Here is an 18,745-nt window from a genome sequence, read left to right on the forward strand (position 1 = left end):
TGGTGCAAAGTGGTTGTTATGGAAGTATTTTGCAATTTCAACCTTAGCCTTTATTTCTGAAACACTGAAGTCTTTGGCTAGGAGGTGCATCAAATGAGCACTGCAACTGTATGTTATTAGCTTGGGACTCTCTTCTAAATTTCTTCTCATCTTGGATACATTTGCAGCATTTTGTGTGATGAAGCTGCATACTAGACATTTGAATTTTTTTTCACAGTTTGTTATAGCTTTTACTGCTACTTCTTGTAAGTATTCTGCTGTGTGTGCATTTCCTAATGTATCAATTGTTTCTGTAAGGAAGACATTCCCTTCTGTTACACAAGCACATGCAACAGGATCATTGTGGACATTGTTCCACCCATCAAGACTCAGGTTAACAATTTCACATTTTGCACACTGCTCAATTTCTCTTTCATACAATTTTTCTTGCTTACAACACTCCTGCTAATACATCCCAGAATGATGTTTGCTTTTTTATTTTTATTTTTTTTTGCAACAGTGTTACACTGGTGATTCACAGTCCAGCAGTTTGCCTGGGACATGTGCTCTGTTGGGTGAAATGTATTCTGGTCTTAATGACTGAACCATGTTAATGAAGTGTGGGTTCTCTATGCAACAAACTCTCCTTTCCGTATGATTAACAAACCAGGCAATTTTTTCATCAATTACCTTTTTCTGTAATCTGCTGGTTCTTATCTATGATTGTTTCTGGATGATGGCGGTTTTTTTTTTCTTTTTGCTACAGGTGATAAATATACTGTGGCTATGTGACATACATGATGTGACTGAAACACTATCATTGGCAGATAACTCTGAAACTATATAAAATGATGGTGATCTTTAAGGTGGAGAGTCTTCAGAATCCTGTATGTTGAGGATGGATTCTCCTAAACAAAATAAGCCAATGCAGTTATTTAATTATTATTACCATACTGCTCATTTAGTATTACTTATTGCATTCACTGACAGTACTACTTTAAAGGTGAAATTGTAAAAGGAAAATCTGCCTATTTCAGGTCTTTATTTTTTATGACAACTGCATCTAAAATGCTAGTACCATAGAGTAACAACTCTATTTTTTGCTCAAACATGAGAATTCAAGAACAGTCCAGAAGGAAGACAGGCAGTCCTCAAGAAAGAAGTATGAAATAAAAAAGTTTACCAACCTGAAGATCCTGCATGTTCAGACATGTTTCTTTCATCATCCTCAGGACAGCTTCCTTCTGAGAAGGAACACTTCTTCATGATGTTGTTTCATTCAGTCAACCGGCCTTGCATTTCTTTGTTGCACTGTTTGCATTTTGCACACATGCCTGTCTTACCCACAGGTAGAGGAACTTCATTAAAATGTTCCCAGACTTGGTCTCTTTTACGGCCTGCTGCCATTATAGATTTTCCCTTCTAGTGAGAGAATGGTATGGTAGATCGCAAATCAATGAAGGTTACACTCCAAAAGACCTCGAGACTTCTGGAATATGCTGCTCAAACAGTTTCACTTTTGTTTCTACTGCCTGTCCCTCCCTTCTCACATTTATCTCCAGACTTCTTCTCCTTGTCCAGATCTATTCCGCCCACAACCATCTTCTATTCATTGAACTTCTTGAAACTTTGCACTTTTAGAGAGAGGTAAGGGATTGACTCTGTGTACACACATTTGCAGAGGGACAATAGGGCTGAGGTCTGTTATTTCTCACCTCTCTGTATTTATTTATTTATTTTAAAACATTTTTGCTGTTATCAAGCATGTTATCGCTGGAGACACAAATCCACAGTTTGAGAACGGCAACACTAAGCCTCTCTGATGGTATCTTCTCGAGTGAGCACGGAGTCCCATTGGGTAGATAGAAAGATTAACCGAAGTAATCGATACAGAAGCCCCTGGAGCCCCATGAGATCGGGTCCCTAATCCAAGAACTACTATGGGAAGTCATTAACAAAACTTTTCTTAAACGTGACATGACTATATGGTCTCCTCCTATAGAATTAGAATGTATAATCCCTATTCCATGATGCGATATCTTTGAGCTATAATGTATCTTCATTCAAACTGCCTTTAGATAGGTTTTTTCCTCAAAAAGCATTTGATCAAAAAAATCCGATTTAAATTAAAAAAAAATCTGATTTTTTTTTTTTTTTAAATCATTGATTTTTATCCACCCTGCCCACGAAGTACTAGGCACTGCATATTCATAGAGACGCATTCCAGGAGGTTAGTACAGGTACACCCCAACATAGAGTTATGGCATAAATACAGTCCTGGGAGATGGTATAGGAACACATCAACCCCAAGTATGGCAGGGCAGGGTGATGGACGAAGATGTTTTGTTTAAACCAGGTGGCACAAGCTGTAGGGTCGGTAGTCTCAGGAGAGTAATACGTATCAATTGTTTGTATCAATGTATGAAAGAGAAGTCATAGGAGGGGCACTTTTGTTCAGCCTAGGGGACAGCAGAAAGTCCCACTGCTGACTGAGCTGGTCCATTGTCAGAGGCGTACGTGTGTTAGTGTGCATGTAGAATCTGTGGGGTGCTAGGACTGTGCTTCTTCAGCAATAAACCTGGCCAAGCGCCTTCGCCACCGAAGGCTGTGGTCTTTCTGGGTAGTGCTATCAAGGTCTGGTGAGCCAGCTGTCTGTACAGAGCTGGAGTGGCACACAGTGAGAACACACACGTATGCCAGCTGACGACAAGTTCTGGGCAGCGACAGGGTGTGAAGTAACTCGCAGGATCAGGGCCCTGGAGCTCATCCAGAAGAGATTCCTATCTCCACACAAAACAAAATGGGACTTTGTATATATGTAGGTTCTGCCTTCTGATGATTAGATTCCTGGATGAGAGCACCTAGTCTGCGGGGAGCTCAGGGGGAGCAGGTACTACCCCTGCACTATCCCTCTCTCCTGCCCCCTTGCGACATCTGTGGGTATGTCTATACTGAAACTAAAAGGTGTGTTCTTAACTTGGGATTGCCTGCTTGGGTTTCAACAGCAGGGAAGACTTGGCAACTTGGTTTATAACTGGGGCCTAACTGCATTGCATCGGGCACAAAAATTCTCACATCCCTGAGCAACATAATTAAGCCAACATGACCCCCATTGTAGACAACACTAGGTTGATGGAAGAATTCTGCCGTTGACCTAGGTACTGCCTAGTGGGAAGATGGATTAAGTGCAGCGATAGGAGAATCCCTCCCGTTACTGTAGTGATTGTCAACACTGAGGCACTACAGTGGCTCTGCTGTAGCATTTGAAGTGTAGACACAGTCCTGGTCTATATCTAGATATTAGCTTGACCTAGCTGTCTCACTCAGGGCTGTGAAAAATTTTGTGGCCCATGTGACATAGTTAGGCCAACCTAGCCTTCGCTGTAGACACCGCTAAATTGATGGAAGAATTCTACCACGTCTTGGAGAGATGGGTTATGTATATGGATGGATAAGTCCCTTCTGTCGACGTAGGAAGCGTCTATGCTGCCGTGGCCCAACTGCAGCACTGTATCTGTGCTGCTGTAGCCACATACCTTCAGTCTGTACGTCAATGGTGAATGCTCTTGTTACCTGGCCAGTCTGATTCCCCCGTGCAATAATAGTACTCCGGAGCCATACTGAGGTGGAAGCAGGGCTGGAGAGATTGGGCCTTTCCCATACAATTTCTGTGGTGTATAGATTCTCCAGTATGAACCGCCGTAAATGTGTGAGGATTGGTAAGGCTGCGATATGATGTCTACTGAGCTATTGTCATTCTGTTAACCGAGTTGCCTTCTGTCCTGAAGTGTGTTATGCAGAGTTTTCCCTTTCGCAATATTGACATACGTCTTTCTCTCCATTTCTGCATCGTAACAGATTTATCCAGAAAGAGACCCTTAGGGCTGAAAATTGATCAGGCTTTACTGCTGGTGCACAATGAGTTGATCCATGAGAACTTGACGGTCTCCTGGCTTTCTGATTATTGTTACCAGGTAAACAGCCCTCTCCCTTTGTATGCTATGTAAGGTTTCCTTCTAGGGGAAGGCAAGGATATGGCCCTGGACCCAGGGTCTGATTGCAGCTCATGTAGACAATCCTGAGCTCGTGGACACAATCTAGCCAGGTAGCAAAGCAGTGAAGCCACAGCAGTGTGAGCTTCATTGTGGGCTGTACGAGCCTGCCCAGAACCCTGGATAATTACTCGTGGGGCTAACCCATGCTGCAGTGTGTGCTGCCACATGCCTTCCCCATTCCAGCACCCAAGATAGCTAGATTAAAGCTAGCAGGGTTATGTCTGCGTGAGCTACAGTCACACCCTGTGACTGCAGTGTAGACATACCCAAAGACTTGTTCCCCTAAGGGATTGTGGAAATACTAGTGTTTTGAAAGTCCTCGTTTTCTGTTGCCCAGTTTTTTCAGCTAGTTCTTGGATGGGCAAAGGATCCGTGTCATAGACGGTGGGGAAAGGTGGACATCTTCCAGGCTCCCCACAGCCTCCAACATCTTCTCCCCCAGCTCCTTTATCCCTCGTGAGCCCTGACCCCATTCTGGACGCTCAGCCAGTGAATGACAGATATCTATGGGACTCATACCCTCAACAATGTCTTGAGGGAAAGAGCAGCAGGATGCAAAAGAAGGATAGGTCATTTCTTTGGATAATGAGACTGTCCGTAGTTACAGTGCAATTGTAAAGATTTCTTTTTAAGTTTGAAAAGTGTGTAAACCCTCATGTTTTAGAGCATAAGCTAACCACGGATGACTGGTGAGGGGTTAAGAAGAAAGCTCCTTAATGGTCAGGTTATTCCATAATTACCTCCTTCAGGCTTTCTTGTATCTTCCTGGTGCTAGCCCGGTCAGAGACAGGATGCTGGGCTAGCTGCTCTGATCTGGTATGGCATTTCCTGTGTTCTTAGTGGAGTGTGTCTCGTGTTTTTAAATGATCAACTTTCCAGTATTTTAATTTGTTTCTTTTTTGTCATTTGTATTTAATGGGTTGGGTTTTAGCCCTTTTGAAAATCCTACTCTGGGTGCCTAACTTTAGGCTCCTATTTTTGAAAATCTTGCCCAATAATTCTTCCTCCAGCTGCAGCTCACAGAAATGTTACCTCCTTGCTGTTGGACAAACCAGGCTTCCTTTGTACTCTTCTTTGAATTAAAAAATAATAATACTTTTGCTCTGCCTGGTAAAATCAAGTAGGTTTTTTATTTTTGTAATCCTTCATCTGTCCTCATTTTCTAGTGCTTGCATCAAGATCTGGTATCTGTCCCAATGAGCAACGCTTCGGGAAAGCCCAACATTGTAGCAGTTGCCGTGGATTCTCAGCATCCAATCACCCTACAGCTCAATGGCACTAGGGCAGGCAGAGAGTTTCCCAGGTTTGTAACTGATCTGAAGATAATGTATTTTGAAATAACCCAGTAATGCTTACATTTTCTGTCATTTGCCAGCCACTGTCCCTAAAGTCTGTGGCCTCCTCACCGCAGTTATTACTGAGCACTTCGGAAGTTAGATTTGCAATTTGATCTTCATCTTACCAACAGTATAAAAATATAATTTGTTACAATAGTGCCTAGCTCATCCAATCACAAGTGGCACCCCGTAGTGCTGTATGCTGTACAGACATGCACAGAGACAGAGTTTAAGACCAGAAAGGACAACCAGATCATGTAGCCTGACTTCCTGGATATCACAGGCCACTAGGCACCCGCACACTAAACCCAACAACAAAATCAGACCAAAAGTCTATGAAGTCATGGTTCCTGCGACATAGTCTATAGTGTAAGAAGTCATGTGATGTACGAAGGGTGGAGTGGGTCAAGGGTGGGTTGGAGCGATCAAACGATACAGTAGGGGAAGCCAAGCCAATGCTGACAAAGAAGTGGCTTTGGGAGCTGCTGGGTGGCCAATCAAAGAAATGGCTGAATGAACAGTGCATTGAAAGCACCAAATCAGGGAGCAGGAGCCAAGCTGCAGTAACTATGGCAACGCAACTAGAAGACCTCACCAAGTAGGAAAAAAGAAAAATCTGGGCACAGGCTGGGGCCTTTAGAGCCCCATCTCCTTTTGTATGTGCAGGGAGAGGCGGTCACTGCAGCCCCGCAGCAAGGAGGAGCATGGGCTGTGTGCTTCCCAGCGTGCCCCTACCCTTCTTCCCATTGCCCTGTTTTTGTAGCCCTTCCTTTCTTTCAGTCCACCTCCCAGCTGGCCGAGCCTGTAGCCCAGCGGTGCCTACCACAGTACCTGCAGGCAGTAGAGATTGCACAGCAAGTACCAGCACAGGTTCCCTTTCTGTCTCCCTTAATTCTTTGCAGGATCCATTATCATTTTGGAGAATTTGGGAACTATTCTCTTGTGGTAAAGAGCTTTGATAGCAGCACCAAGATGATTTCCTGTGACATAATCATCAATGAAAGTCCTGTCAACAGCCATCTCCGTACGTACCACTTTATTTTCCCCTTTCCTTGTGTAAATCAAGTTGTTGTTTTTTTCTTTCAGGAAATCATCTCATTAAAATTCTCTTTAGTCCCCTTCCTAGCAAATCCTTGAACCTAATGAACTCCCTGCATCCACTCCCTGTGCACCTGCTCCCATGCCACAGAGCATCTGTTATCCATTTGGCCCAAGCAGTTAGCCGATATTCAGGGGTCTTGCAGATTGTTCCTATTAGGAGGAGGAATTGATGATGGAGTCAGGGATCTCTTTGATGTGATCCTGTTTATTTACAAAGATTGTACAAAGTCTTATTTCTCTGAATACAGTAGGAATCAAACAGCATGAGGCAGTTTCTTTGCTTAGAGTCCCAAGCCTCTTTCAGCCAGCACTCTACCCAAACATTCTCTCTCTTAGCTTTTTTTCAGGGCCATGCTACAGGTGCATCTCTGTGTGCATCTAGGCTTCCTTGCTACCTTCTCCAGGACATTTTGTGGTTTTTCTGCTGCCTCTAACATACAGACACACAGCTGCAATCATATCAATCCCCTGCCTTAGTCATTTTTCCTCTGGGAAACCCCTTGAACTATATGGCCCAGGCTTGCATGCGGCTCAGTCTTTGGGAGCTAGTTTTCCATTGTTTTATCTATTACTGAACAAAGGGCCATTTTATTTTTCTCTCATTTAGCCTGAAGGGAAGGCAGTTATCAAACCCAACAGCTTCAAGGTGGTATGATTGCCCAACTCCCATCATAACACATCTCTGGATTAAATACAGTGACCACAGTAATTGCCTCCACTACGGTTTTGTCCTTTCTGCTCTGCTATTTCCCTTACTGCACAGCTTGATTTCTCTTCCCTGATGGACTCCATCACTTACATCCTTCATTGCCCTTCTCCAGCTTCGACTCTCTCTTCAAATCCACTCCTCTTCATGTCCCTGCCTCCCTTTTGACCCGAGATTCTGCTACTTACTTCTGGGAAAATATTGACTCTGTGTAATGTGAGCTCTCCTCCTTCCCTTTCCTCTGCCAGCCCTGCTACGCCACCACCTTCCCACACTCAGCTACCTGCTCCTTACTCAGACGTTGGATGGTCTCTCATACCTTCTTCCTCCAAACCCTTGATCCTATCACTTCCTTACTTCTCCAACAACTGCCTTTCTTCTTTCCCTCTTACTTATTTGTGATCTCTGTCTCTCATCCGACTGCTCCTCTCAATATCCTCTGTTCTCCTGAAGGTCACCAATGAACCCATTCCTGTCTGAGACCATTTACATCCTTTCTCACTTGTTAGCTATGCCCTCCTTCCCAGCTTTCCAGGAGGTTTCCTGACTCCATGCTTGAGTGCTCTCCTGCCTGTAGTGTCTACCCTTTCCACTGTCCTGTCACTTTCTGCTCTCCGTTGGTGCCAGGGGCAGGCCACACCATATCAAAATGCTCCAGTTGGTTGTGTAAGACAGTCAAAAATGTCTGCAGGGTTGCTGGGTTGTTTTAAAGTGCATCAGACGCTTCTCAGTGATGTCTGGCTCAAAAGCATCCCAAACAAACAGTGAAAGCTGGGCTCAGGAGACACCCAGCGGCATAGCCAGCTGTCTTCCAGGTCTCACCTCATATTTGGGGAAGGGGCAGGATATATATATGCCTTCATCTCCTAGGATGCCTTACCCCAGCCCAGGACCGCAATCTGGCTGGCAGGAAATATGTTTGTGAGCAACCCTGCTTCTCTGGATCCCAGAGGGAGGCCATCTGGAAACTGCCCTGAGCCAGGCCTTTTCCTCACCATGGAGGGGGGTGGAGCTTTCCAGCCTGCCCTGCTCCTGGAGCACCACTTGTCGGCCCTAAAAGCAGAGCTGGCAGTGTTTTCTCCCAGAATGCCACTCTGACACCCCTTTCGCTTGCTCTTTGACCTTGATCTGTCACACAGGTATGTCTCCCGGCAAAACGTACAGTGGCATAGCACTGGCCCAGGTGGCCTCCCTCACACCTTAAGGGGCTGGTACATCCCATTACAGTGTCCCGTGGGCTTCTGTTCTTGGCCTGCTGCTCTTCTCCTTCTTTATCTTACTATTTATTTATATACGTTACATGATCACGCAGAGGCCTTGACCACGATTGGGCCCCGTTTTGTGCAATACTGTACGAACACATAGCATGAGCCAGTCCCTGCTCCGAAGAGCTTACAGTCTAAACAGGCAAGACAGACACAAAAGCAAAAAAGTCACAAGGTATGTGTCTGTGTTCTGTTTTAAGATTTAGATCCCACTTCCTTCTCCTCCTCCCAAAACATACACCCAGCTTGTTCCTCTGCACTCGGTGAGCCCTGCTTCTGCCACAAAGCTTTGGGTTTGTTTATTTAACCTTGTCTAGCCACCCATTTTGTTTTATGTTAATACCTGTTGTCTCTCTTCTCTGTGTGTCCCTCCCAGAGCTGTTTCACTCTCTAGTCAGCATCCTTCCCTATTCTTGCTCTTTGTAATAATATTTCCATTCCTTTAACTCTAAAGAGACTACACCTGTGTGAAATAGTGATGTTTTTTATTTCATAGCCATACCAAAAATTGTGTGTGGGGGGGTTAATTTCAGGTTGAACAAAACATTTTGTTTTGTTTTTGAGCCCTATTACATGTTTTTTTATTTTTAATAAAATTGAAGTAAGCTTTGACATGAAAAGTCATTTCAGATAAAAAAAAACTGAAATGCTCCAAAAAGGTCAAAGTGAAATGTTTTGTTGTTTTGGAATATTTTTAGATTTTGGGGGGGCAAACAATTTGGCAAATTTGTCTTAAATTTGTGAAATATTTCAGTGCCCCCGAATCTGCATTTTTTTGGTGAAATAGTTTTGAGCAAACTGTTTCCCTAAGCTCTAACAGAGACATTCCCCATGCTTGCAAACTCAGCATGTCTTTGACTTCGCTACCTCTTTTACTCCTTGCATTCAGGCTGTTTCTAAATCCAGCCAGTTCTTCCTTTACAACATCTACCAAATCAATCCTCTCCCTGTCACCGCTGCTACCACTACAATGTGTTTTGCCTTGGTTATTTTTGTACTGGAATATACAGGCACTTTGTTTTTTTTGCTGGGGCTTGTGCTTTCACAAAGCAATACCTAGCATTTTCATCAGTAGAACTCAAAGTACTTCACAGTCTTCAAAGTGTACAACAGCCACAGGGCTGAGGGAGGGAAGTATTATGCCCATTTTACAGATGGGGAGCTGAGGTACAGAGAAGCTTAGTGACTTGTCTAGTGTCACACAGGAAGTCTGTGACAGAGCAGGGAATTGAACCTTGGTCTCCCAAAACCATGCTTGTGCCCTAGCCCCGGTCAATCCTTCCTTCGGTTTACGGTACCACTCAGTGAGGTTCCTGTAGCAAGCTGTAGGCCTGACTTCTCGCTGGGTTAGTCCAGTTTTACACAGGTATAACACATTGATGTATCAGGCCCAGAATGCCCATTGTTTTTGTTACCTCAGCTATGAAGATGTCTCTTCTTTTCCTGCAGCTATCCTGTATGCATTCCTCATTTATATGGGGGTCCTCAGTATCCTGACAGTGGGACACGTCTTCGTGATGTAAGTGGACGTTGTTTGTGAAACATTCCTGTACGTATTAAAGAATCTCTTGGGGTTTTTGTTGTAGATGAAAACACACTCACTATTATTATTTATTATTTGTATTGCCATAGCATCCAGGAGCCCCAGTTATGAGCCAGGGCCCTTTGTGCTAGGCGTTGTACAATCACAAAACAAAAAGATCCTGCTGTCTCATGAGTGCAAACTGGAAACTGGCCTGTCTTACAGCTGGAGTCTCCTGTTCATTGGAGCTAGGCTGATATGCACCATCTGACTACCTGGCCTTTTGTTTGCTAAGGGCCAAGCTCTTGATTTAAGAATAAGAAATTTATTCAACAGATTAACTGCTGACTGAATTTAGTAGAGCTACTGTGAAACAAAGGAGTTAATGGGGGACTGGATGGCTCACAATATGGGCAATGGGACATGGAACCTTTCACTTCTTCTGGTCCTGATGGGTAGTGTCTGAAAGTCTGAACAGTCTGACAGCTGTTGGTGCTAGAGAGACAAAATGGGGGAGGTATTATCTTTTATTGGGCCAACTTGTGTTGGTGAGAGAGACAAGCTTTTGAGCTTACACAGAGCTCTTCTTTGGAGCTCACCCATCTTGTCTCTAATATCCTGGGACCAACACAGCTACAATAACACTGCATACAGCTGTTGGTACTCTCGGTCCAAGGCTGGGGTGCTAGGTGTTTGCATTTCAGTGGGTGGCTGATGGATAACTGCTGCTCTCAGTCTTACTGAAGAGCCAGCTGCAGCATATTAATTAACTCCTCACTGTAGAAGCCTCTGCAGCTCAGTGCTGGGCCCTATGCATGGGATGGGGGTGAAGAGACCCACATTGCTGCTGCCCGTGCTTTGGTTTTTTTCTTGGGATACTTTCTGTCAGGCGGTCATTCTGAAGGCTTTCACCAGCACTACAGTCACTCCCATGCCCTTATTATGTTTGTGATGCCTGAACTGTAAATGGAGTTTTATTGCCTGTCACATAATCCTCCTTGTTTGCTGTATTTTTAGCTGTTCTATCAGACTATAGCACAGGAGCTGGGATGAGAAATGAATAGGAGAATGTAGGCCTGAGTTCAGGAACGCACTGAAGCATGTGCTTAAATCCTTGTTGTCATCCCAGGGAAACCCCTTCTGCATTCTGCTTCAGGCAGTCCACACAACAGTTCAGGCCAACTTCATTTAATCATCACACAGTTATTGTTTTCCAGATGCCGATATCCTCCAACTAAACCACAGGGTTGCAAAGTTTAATACAGGGAATGTTTCCATGTGCTTCCACTACTATGGAGTGTCTAGGGCCCTGAATCAGGAAAGCATCCCCTGTTCAGAACAGCAGTTCAGCCCATTCCGGTCAATACGATTTAAGTATGTGTTTAACTATAAAGGTTGGAAAATCTGGTTACCTAGCCATCCATCCTGTGCACTGAACGAGGTGGTCCTGAGTGTAAACAAAAAAAAGGGGGCGGGGGGGAGGAAATCTGAGCCTGTGGTAATTGTACCGTAGTGTATACACACAATAGGGCTGAATTAAGGTTGCTTAATTCTGGCACTCTGACTTTTGTGTGTTTGACTTCGCAAGCTTAATAAGGTTGTACTAATCCGGGGAGAGGAGGGGAGTGGGACGGGCGGGGGGAGAGGGGTAGATGTTCTCAGCGTCTGGTTTATGCTGCTCCAACATGATTTGATAGCGTGTGTTTGTTCTAAATAAGCAATAGAGTGTGATCTTTTTTTCTTTTCTTTTCTTTCTGTTATTGGTTCACAGCATCAATCCAGTCAGGAATTGGTTTTACAAGAAACTGCATCCTAGAGACACTGATCATCTCATTAATTCTGTGAGTTGCTAGAATGCGCTAAATTGCCGTCCATGTTTTTACACTGAAGCGTTCACACCAACTAGTCCTTTTTGAGATTCAGTAAATAGTCAGCCACATCCCCCCATGAACAGGTTCCTGGGTAATCCTCCAAGTGTGGGTAGACAGCTGTCTCGATCTTTGGGGAGTGCTGGAGGGGGCTCGCCACCTATGTTTAATGTATGTGCAGTGGACACGTATGACTCTCGGGATACATCGATGCTGGAGCCGTGGGTGTAATGTCCAGCTCAGGTAGACATATATGTGTTAGCTTTGATTGAGCTAGCATGCTAAACATAGAAGCACAGCTGTGATGGGCTAGCCTCCCCAAGTACAATCCTGTCTGAGACCCTGGTTGCGTACTCGCAACCGCTAGCAGCTAGCCTGTCCTGCGGCCGTGGCTACCCTTCTATCTGTAGCAAGCTAATTTCATCAGCACTAATGTGCGTACGCCTACCTGAGCTGAAAATTACACCCCTAGCTCCAGTGTACATGTACCCTGTCAGTTACTGCCCAGGCAGGTGTTTGCCTCTTTCTCTCTAGTTTCAGTGCAGGAAATGTTCCACTGAAAGAATTACCCTGTTGTGACGTGGACAGCGTCAAGAGAGGGAAGCTGCTCTTCTAGGCACTCTGAACTCAGGCCTAGAGTTCTGTGACCAGCCCAGGGCCTGGAAGTGCGGCAGAGGCTGTGGGCCACAGTCTGCGCTGTTACACACTCGGCAGATGTGGAATATAGCTGTTGGAATCACTCTGGATTTACACTAGTGTAAATGACATCAGCATCTGGCCTAGTGTACTCTGCCCACGCTGGATGAGCACACTTCCGTGTTATGCTCCCCAGTTATTCTCTCAGGAGTCTGTTGTACATGGCCTTCTTCACTGGTGGCGTGCTGAGTGCATCAGAATCATTAATGAATTTTATCCACACAGCACCCCTATAGGCCGAGACGTGTTATCCCCATCCTATTCATGGGGAACCGAGGCACAGGGTAGATTAAATGACTTGCCTAAGGTCACATGGAGTGTATGGCCAACATTGGGATTAAACCCAGCTCTCCTGAGTCACAGACCAGTGCCCTGCCCACTGGACCATGCCTCCTACGCTGATTAAAGAAGTGAGATGTATGAAGTGTGAAATACAAGGAATCCCTCAGTGAGGAATAAAGAGAGAAATGGGAAGAACAGAATTAGTTAGAGTGTGTTGAAATGCCCAGTATCTCTAGGCCTCAGCTGGCTGAGTCGCATTCCCCAGATGATCAGGATGGCAAAGGTGTTGAGGCAATTGCTAGCTTTTCCTCTTGTGTGGTGTTTCTATTCCAAGGAGCTTGGATCCCCGACCAGAACAGATTCCACAAGCAGCGATGTCCCAGCTACCACGTGGACCATCTCCCAACGGCGACTGCGCTCCCTTGACACATTTCGAGGGTAAATTGCAGCCTCAGAGGCTTCTTTACCACTTCTTTATAAAGCTTCTCTAGGTTTGAAGAAATGTAATTGTGGCCACAGTATGAAATCTTCGCCCCCAGGTATGGTAGAATGTCATGGTATTGGATGTAGGTTTATATTTATGGAGAAGGAAACTGCCTATTAACAGAGATAGCTGGAAATTATTTTTTCCTGTGAAAACTTTTGAGTTTTCAGCAAATAATCAAAAACCAGAATATTTTGATTGGTAATGCTGCCCCAGTGCCTCATGGGGGTTGTAGTTCCGGTGCCTCATCCTCTTCTATAGGGTGGGCTTTTTGGTCAGACTACATCTTCCATCATGCAGCATGATCTTCCCTCTTGGATAGTGTAGGCCAGGCATCACGGCTGCCCTGTGACCCTGGTGCTTCATGGGAAATGTAGTCTGGGTGGGAAGTTTGCCAGTACAGGAGATGAGGGAGCATGAGGCAACTGAACTTCAGCTCCCATGTGGCACTGTGAGGGCATTTCAGAATCAAAATCTTTCACTTTTAGGCTAAAAACTCAGCTATTATTTTTTTGGTTTTCAGGCATCCAACAAAACTTTAAATTTTCCATGGAAAGCAAACACTTTTCATGAAAAACAGTGTGTCAAAAACTCAGTTTTCCATCGAAAAACAGTTTAGATGGAAAACTTTTGACCAGCCCTATATATTATGGTAATTTCTTCCTCTCCCTCCCTGTGAGAATTGTTCCCTGTAATGCATTTACTGGTATCTGTCCTGCCTGGTTTTGATGGGCCTTTCACCACTTCCCTTGACAGACAGTTCCACAGGCTGCCAGATTTCCATGGCGGGAAGTTTTTCCTGGTGTCCAACCTCCATTTCCTTTTTCTCATGTGCACTGGGTGACTTCTAGCTAGATTTTCCTTGTGCTCCTTCCTCGTACTCAGTCATTCTCTTCCCTCCATGCAGCTTACAAGTAAAAATACAGCCTTGCTGTTCCCTGCCCTGCTCCCAAATTTCCTGTGTGGCCTTGGTCAAGTCTCTTAACTCCATGTTCTGATTTATCCACTGTCTACAATGGGAGGAATGATTCCTTTTCCTCTTTCAGGGGACCATGTGGGGGGCTGAGGACTTCCTAAATGAAGTTGGTGGAGTACATGGAATTATTAGGTCCAATCAGTGCAATCTCTGGCTTAGAGATCTGACAGCCCCAGGGGGTCCATTTAACTGGGAAGAACTGTAGGATCCTAGTTTTTGGGTTTCCTGAAACATTTTGAATTGGGCTGGAGCAAGGTGGGAAGCCAGCTTTGTGAACTTATATGGGAATATGAACAAAAATCACACTCAGCATGCTTAGTGATGTGACTTTTCAGTGCTCTCTCCTTCTTTCAGTCAACGTCAGTTTCCTCTGAATGAAGGTCCTTCACTGATCCCTGGACAGCATGCTTGGCTGTTCTTTTTATAATCTTGCTTAAAAAAAGACAGATTGAAAAATGTTTTAACGGGGTAAAATATTAAGCGTATGTCTGTTTCTGACACACAATATTGTACGTGCGTTCTCATTATTTTTTATGTCTTTTTAGGCTCTCTCTCATAATTATGGTATTTGTTAATTACGGAGGAGGAAAATACTGGTTCTTCAGACATCAGAGTTGGAATGGTAAAGTATGGTTCATACATGTAATGCAGTCCTTAGTCACAGAAATGAACAGACCGGGCCAGGTTCTCAGCTAGTGCACATAGGTATAGCTCCATTGAATTCAGTGGAGCTACGTCAGTTTACACCAGCAAAGGATCTAGCCCCCAGCATCTAGCAGGAGAATATTTCAAAGCACGGTGTGATTGTTCCTGGTATCCGACAATCTTGGGAAGGCTTTATATTGTCACACAACCTTTTTGCTTACATCTTTAACACAGCCACACATTTTGAGTGGCCGTGTTATTATTTAACGCTTATGGTGGTATGACCTAGAGGTGACTGCCAGGTCACGATCCCATTGTGCTAGGTGTTGTACAGATAACATTAATGACAGGCCTGCCCCAGTGATCATGCTTGACGGTCTTGTGTTGTAACACGTTGTGCTGTGCTAATACCATGGTAAATTGTGAAGATCCCATGCCAGAAGTCTTCCCTGTGACACAGCCGTTAATTCAGACAGTGTTTGGGGCAAACAAACTGAAGGGAAAGTGAAGCAGATACAGTCAAAGGAGTAATTATTTGTCAGTATCTCTTAGGATGCTGCTTAAGAATTTGGTTTACTGAATCATTACAAGCATTCTGCAGTTCCTCTGCAGACTTAGAAATGAGGGTCATCATAAGTTCAGTCTTTCGAGGCAATTAAAACTTGTCTAATGATTCCTTTGTAGGCTTAACGCTGGCAGATCTTGTGTTTCCATGGTAAGTCTTTGTGGCGAATATTATTATTTTGTATTATCATAGCGCCTAGGAGCCCTAGTCATGGACCAGGGCCCTATTGTGCTAGGTACTGTACAAACACAGAACAAAAAGTCAGTCCCTGTGCCAAAGAGCTTACAACAAAGTCAACTGACAGATAGACCGGGAAATACAAGGAAACAATGAGACAGTATTGGTCAGCATGATGAGCTGTGACCTGAGCACACCAACAGCCGAACCATTGTCAAGGTTTCTGTGGGCTTCACAGCAAAGGAGAGTTTGAAGAAGGATACTCCCTGAAAGGAATAAATGTCTCCCCTTGGTAGACGAGAAGGGCCACACAGTGGAATGCTGCTAAACTGCACTGAAATGCACCTTAAATCCATTTGGAAAATGGATTTTGGGGTGTATGTGTTTGGGGGTTTTTTTGTTTGTTTTTTTAAGCACAGACCAATGAGAGTCTGCTGCTGTGCCAGGGGCAGGGCTAATCTGGTGATGTGATATATGTCCTATGGGCTAGTACAGGGGTGGGCAAACTTTTTGGTCTGAGGGCCACGTCTGGGTATGGAAATTGTATGGCGGGCCACGAAAGATCACAAAATTGGGGGTTGGAGTGCGGGAGGGGGTGAGGGCTCCGGCTGCGGCCAGAAATTAAGAGTTCAGGGTGCGGGAGGGGGCTCTGGGCTGTGGTAGGGGATTGGGATGCGGGAGGGGATGCATGCTCCGGCTGGAGGTGTTGGCTCTGGGGTTGGGCCAGGGATGAGGGGTTTAGGGTGCAGGAGGGTGCTGCAGGCTTGGGGTGGAGCAGAGGGGTTTGGAATATGGGAGGGGGCTCTGCGCTGAGGCTGTGGTGTGGGCTGGGGGTGCAGGTTCCAGAGTGGGGCCAGAAATAAGGAGTTCAGGGTGCAGGAGGGGGCTCCAGGCTGGGGCTGAGGGGTTCAGGGTGTGGGGGGTGGGTGAGGGCTCTGGGGTGGGGCTGGGGATAAGATGTTTGGCGTACAGAAGGGTTTGGGGAAGGTTCCGGGCTGGGACCGAGGGGTTCAGAGGGTGGGAGGGGGATCAGGCTGGGGCAGGGGGTTGGGGCGCGGGAGAAGGTCAGGGATGCAGGTTCTGGGCGGCGCTTACCTCAAGCAGCTCCTGGAAGCAGTGGCATGTTCTTCTTCTGGCTCCTACACGGAGGCGTGGCCAAGCGGCTCTGCACACTGCCCCGTCCGCAGCTGCCGCCCCCGCAGCTTCCAGAAGCAGCAGCATGCTGCCCCCCCCCCCCGACTCCTACGCGGAGGCGCGGCACCGGCAAGACAGCTCTGCGTGCTGCCCCGTCCACAGGCGTCACCCCTGCGGGTCCCATTGGCCGCAGTTCCTGGCCAATGGGAGCTACAGAGACGGTGCTTGGGGTAGGGGCAGCGTGTGGAGCCCCCTGGATGCCCCTACACATAGGAGCCGGGGCGGGACATGCCGCTGCTTCCAGGAGCCACAGCATTGGAGTATGTGTGATTAGTCGTGATTCCCCTGAATAGACCCATTTCACAGCTACCTGCATTTCTAGGTTTGTGTTTATCATGGGCACCTCAATTTCACTGTCACTGAACTCCATGCTGAGGCGGGGATGTTCGAAGTGGAAAGTGCTGGGGAAAGCTCTCTGGAGGAGTTTCTTGCTGTTTCTAATAGGCGTCATAATCATCAATCCCAATTATTGCCTTGGACCTTGTAAGTGGAGAGAATTCATTTGTTGTTTGTTTGTCCTTTTTGGAATTTGTAGCTTTCCCATTTTTACCTGGCTGTTTATAGAATGAATATATGATCAGTCCCACCCCATGGACCAACTGCAGGCAGAGGGCAGTTCTCTGCAAGTGCTGTAACAGGCCAAGAATGGTGAGCTGTTCAGCTGTGCTACATAACTCAACAACTGTCTGGTTTAAGGCTGTCTCCTTACTTATAGTCCTAGATTATAAAGCCAGAAGGCACCATTAGATCATCTAGTCTGACCTCCTGTGTAACACAAGCTGGAGAATTTAATCCGTTCAGCCATTTATTTGAGCCCAGTAACTGACTGAAGCGTAACTTCCAGAGAGAGATCCAGTCCATAGGAGACTGGGACCTCCCAGTTCTTGCTTTTAGACCGTCACGCCCTCCTCTTGTATCCTGATCATAACAACTGTACTCGGACTGTGAAGTTGCAGGGGAGTGGGAAAGGAAAGCCTGGAGTAGGAAAAGTTGTGCTTAAAGGAAGGGGCGCAGTGCAAGTGTGTTGCTTGAGTTTCATGGGACGGTCCTGCCTTGTGCCCTTCTCCCTCCCTGTACAGTGAGGCGGGGTGGGTAGGATATATCCCCAAAGCTGTGGAAGTGGGGCACGAAGTGAGTGCATCACACACCTCCTCTGGGACCCTCCTACACACAGGGTCCATCCTGAGCCCGGAAGTCTACACAGCAATGAAATAGCTCTGCAATCGGCTTGCAGGGGTCAGCCATGTTTTTTTCTTTGCTGCATAGACATTCCCTGAGGCAGCATGAGTACATAGGCCCTAACCCAGGCGTGGCCAACCTGAGCCTGAGAAGGAGCCAGAATTTACCAATGTGCATTGCCAGAGAGCCACCGTAATAGGTCAGCAGCCCCCCTCTTACATTGTGTGTGTGTTTCCTGTAGTGTCTTGGAGTAATCTGCGGATTCCAGGTGTACTCCAGAGACTGGGATTTACCTACCTTGTGGTTGCCGTCTTAGAACTCGGGTTTGCTAAAGCTGTGGCTGAGAATGATACGTTGGTGAGTGATCCTTGGCTATAGCTCTGTCTTCGATGATGCTGGAGGGGCAGGCTGTAAACACGTGTAGGATACACAGCACCATCACATTTGCCTCTTGCACGTGCAGTCTGTTGCTAGATGGTCGCCCCTCCCGTGCCTGCCACTGTAGTCCTGTCTCCGGCAGCTCTTGTGTGGTTTTAGGAGCCCTGCTGCACAAGATTAATATCTGTTTAACTGTACAGAGCAGTGCAAGGGGGTTGCTCAGGAACTGAGCAGAGCAGGGTGCATTTCAACTACTCCGCATGGCTAGCCCCAGCTTGGTTGCCATATAAAGGATTATAGAGGTCCTTACGAACTCACTCCTTCCTGATCTGCAAT

General features: G+C 46.0%; 1 protein-coding gene across 4 annotated transcripts in view; it reads left to right on the plus strand.

Annotated features, from left to right (window-relative positions):
* The window catches only part of HGSNAT (heparan-alpha-glucosaminide N-acetyltransferase), a 28,332-nt gene that overhangs the window by 3,886 nt on the left and 5,701 nt on the right, over positions 1-18,745 (plus strand). For all 4 annotated transcript variants that reach the window (XM_048848257.2, XM_048848255.2, XM_048848256.2 and 1 more), the window contains exons 2-11: positions 3,838-3,953; positions 5,201-5,337; positions 6,274-6,395; positions 9,893-9,962; positions 11,737-11,806; positions 13,146-13,249; positions 14,817-14,893; positions 15,601-15,631; positions 17,175-17,335; positions 18,273-18,388. In XM_048848257.2, coding sequence (XP_048704214.1) covers positions 3,838-3,953; positions 5,201-5,337; positions 6,274-6,395; positions 9,893-9,962; positions 11,737-11,806; positions 13,146-13,249; positions 14,817-14,893; positions 15,601-15,631; positions 17,175-17,335; positions 18,273-18,388 — 1,004 coding nt within the window. The remainder of the gene's footprint in view (positions 1-3,837; positions 3,954-5,200; positions 5,338-6,273; positions 6,396-9,892; positions 9,963-11,736; positions 11,807-13,145; positions 13,250-14,816; positions 14,894-15,600; positions 15,632-17,174; positions 17,336-18,272; positions 18,389-18,745) is intronic.

The sequence above is a fragment of the Caretta caretta genome, chromosome 4 (assembly GCF_965140235.1).
Source record: "Caretta caretta isolate rCarCar2 chromosome 4, rCarCar1.hap1, whole genome shotgun sequence".
Taxonomy (NCBI): domain Eukaryota; kingdom Metazoa; phylum Chordata; order Testudines; family Cheloniidae; genus Caretta; species Caretta caretta.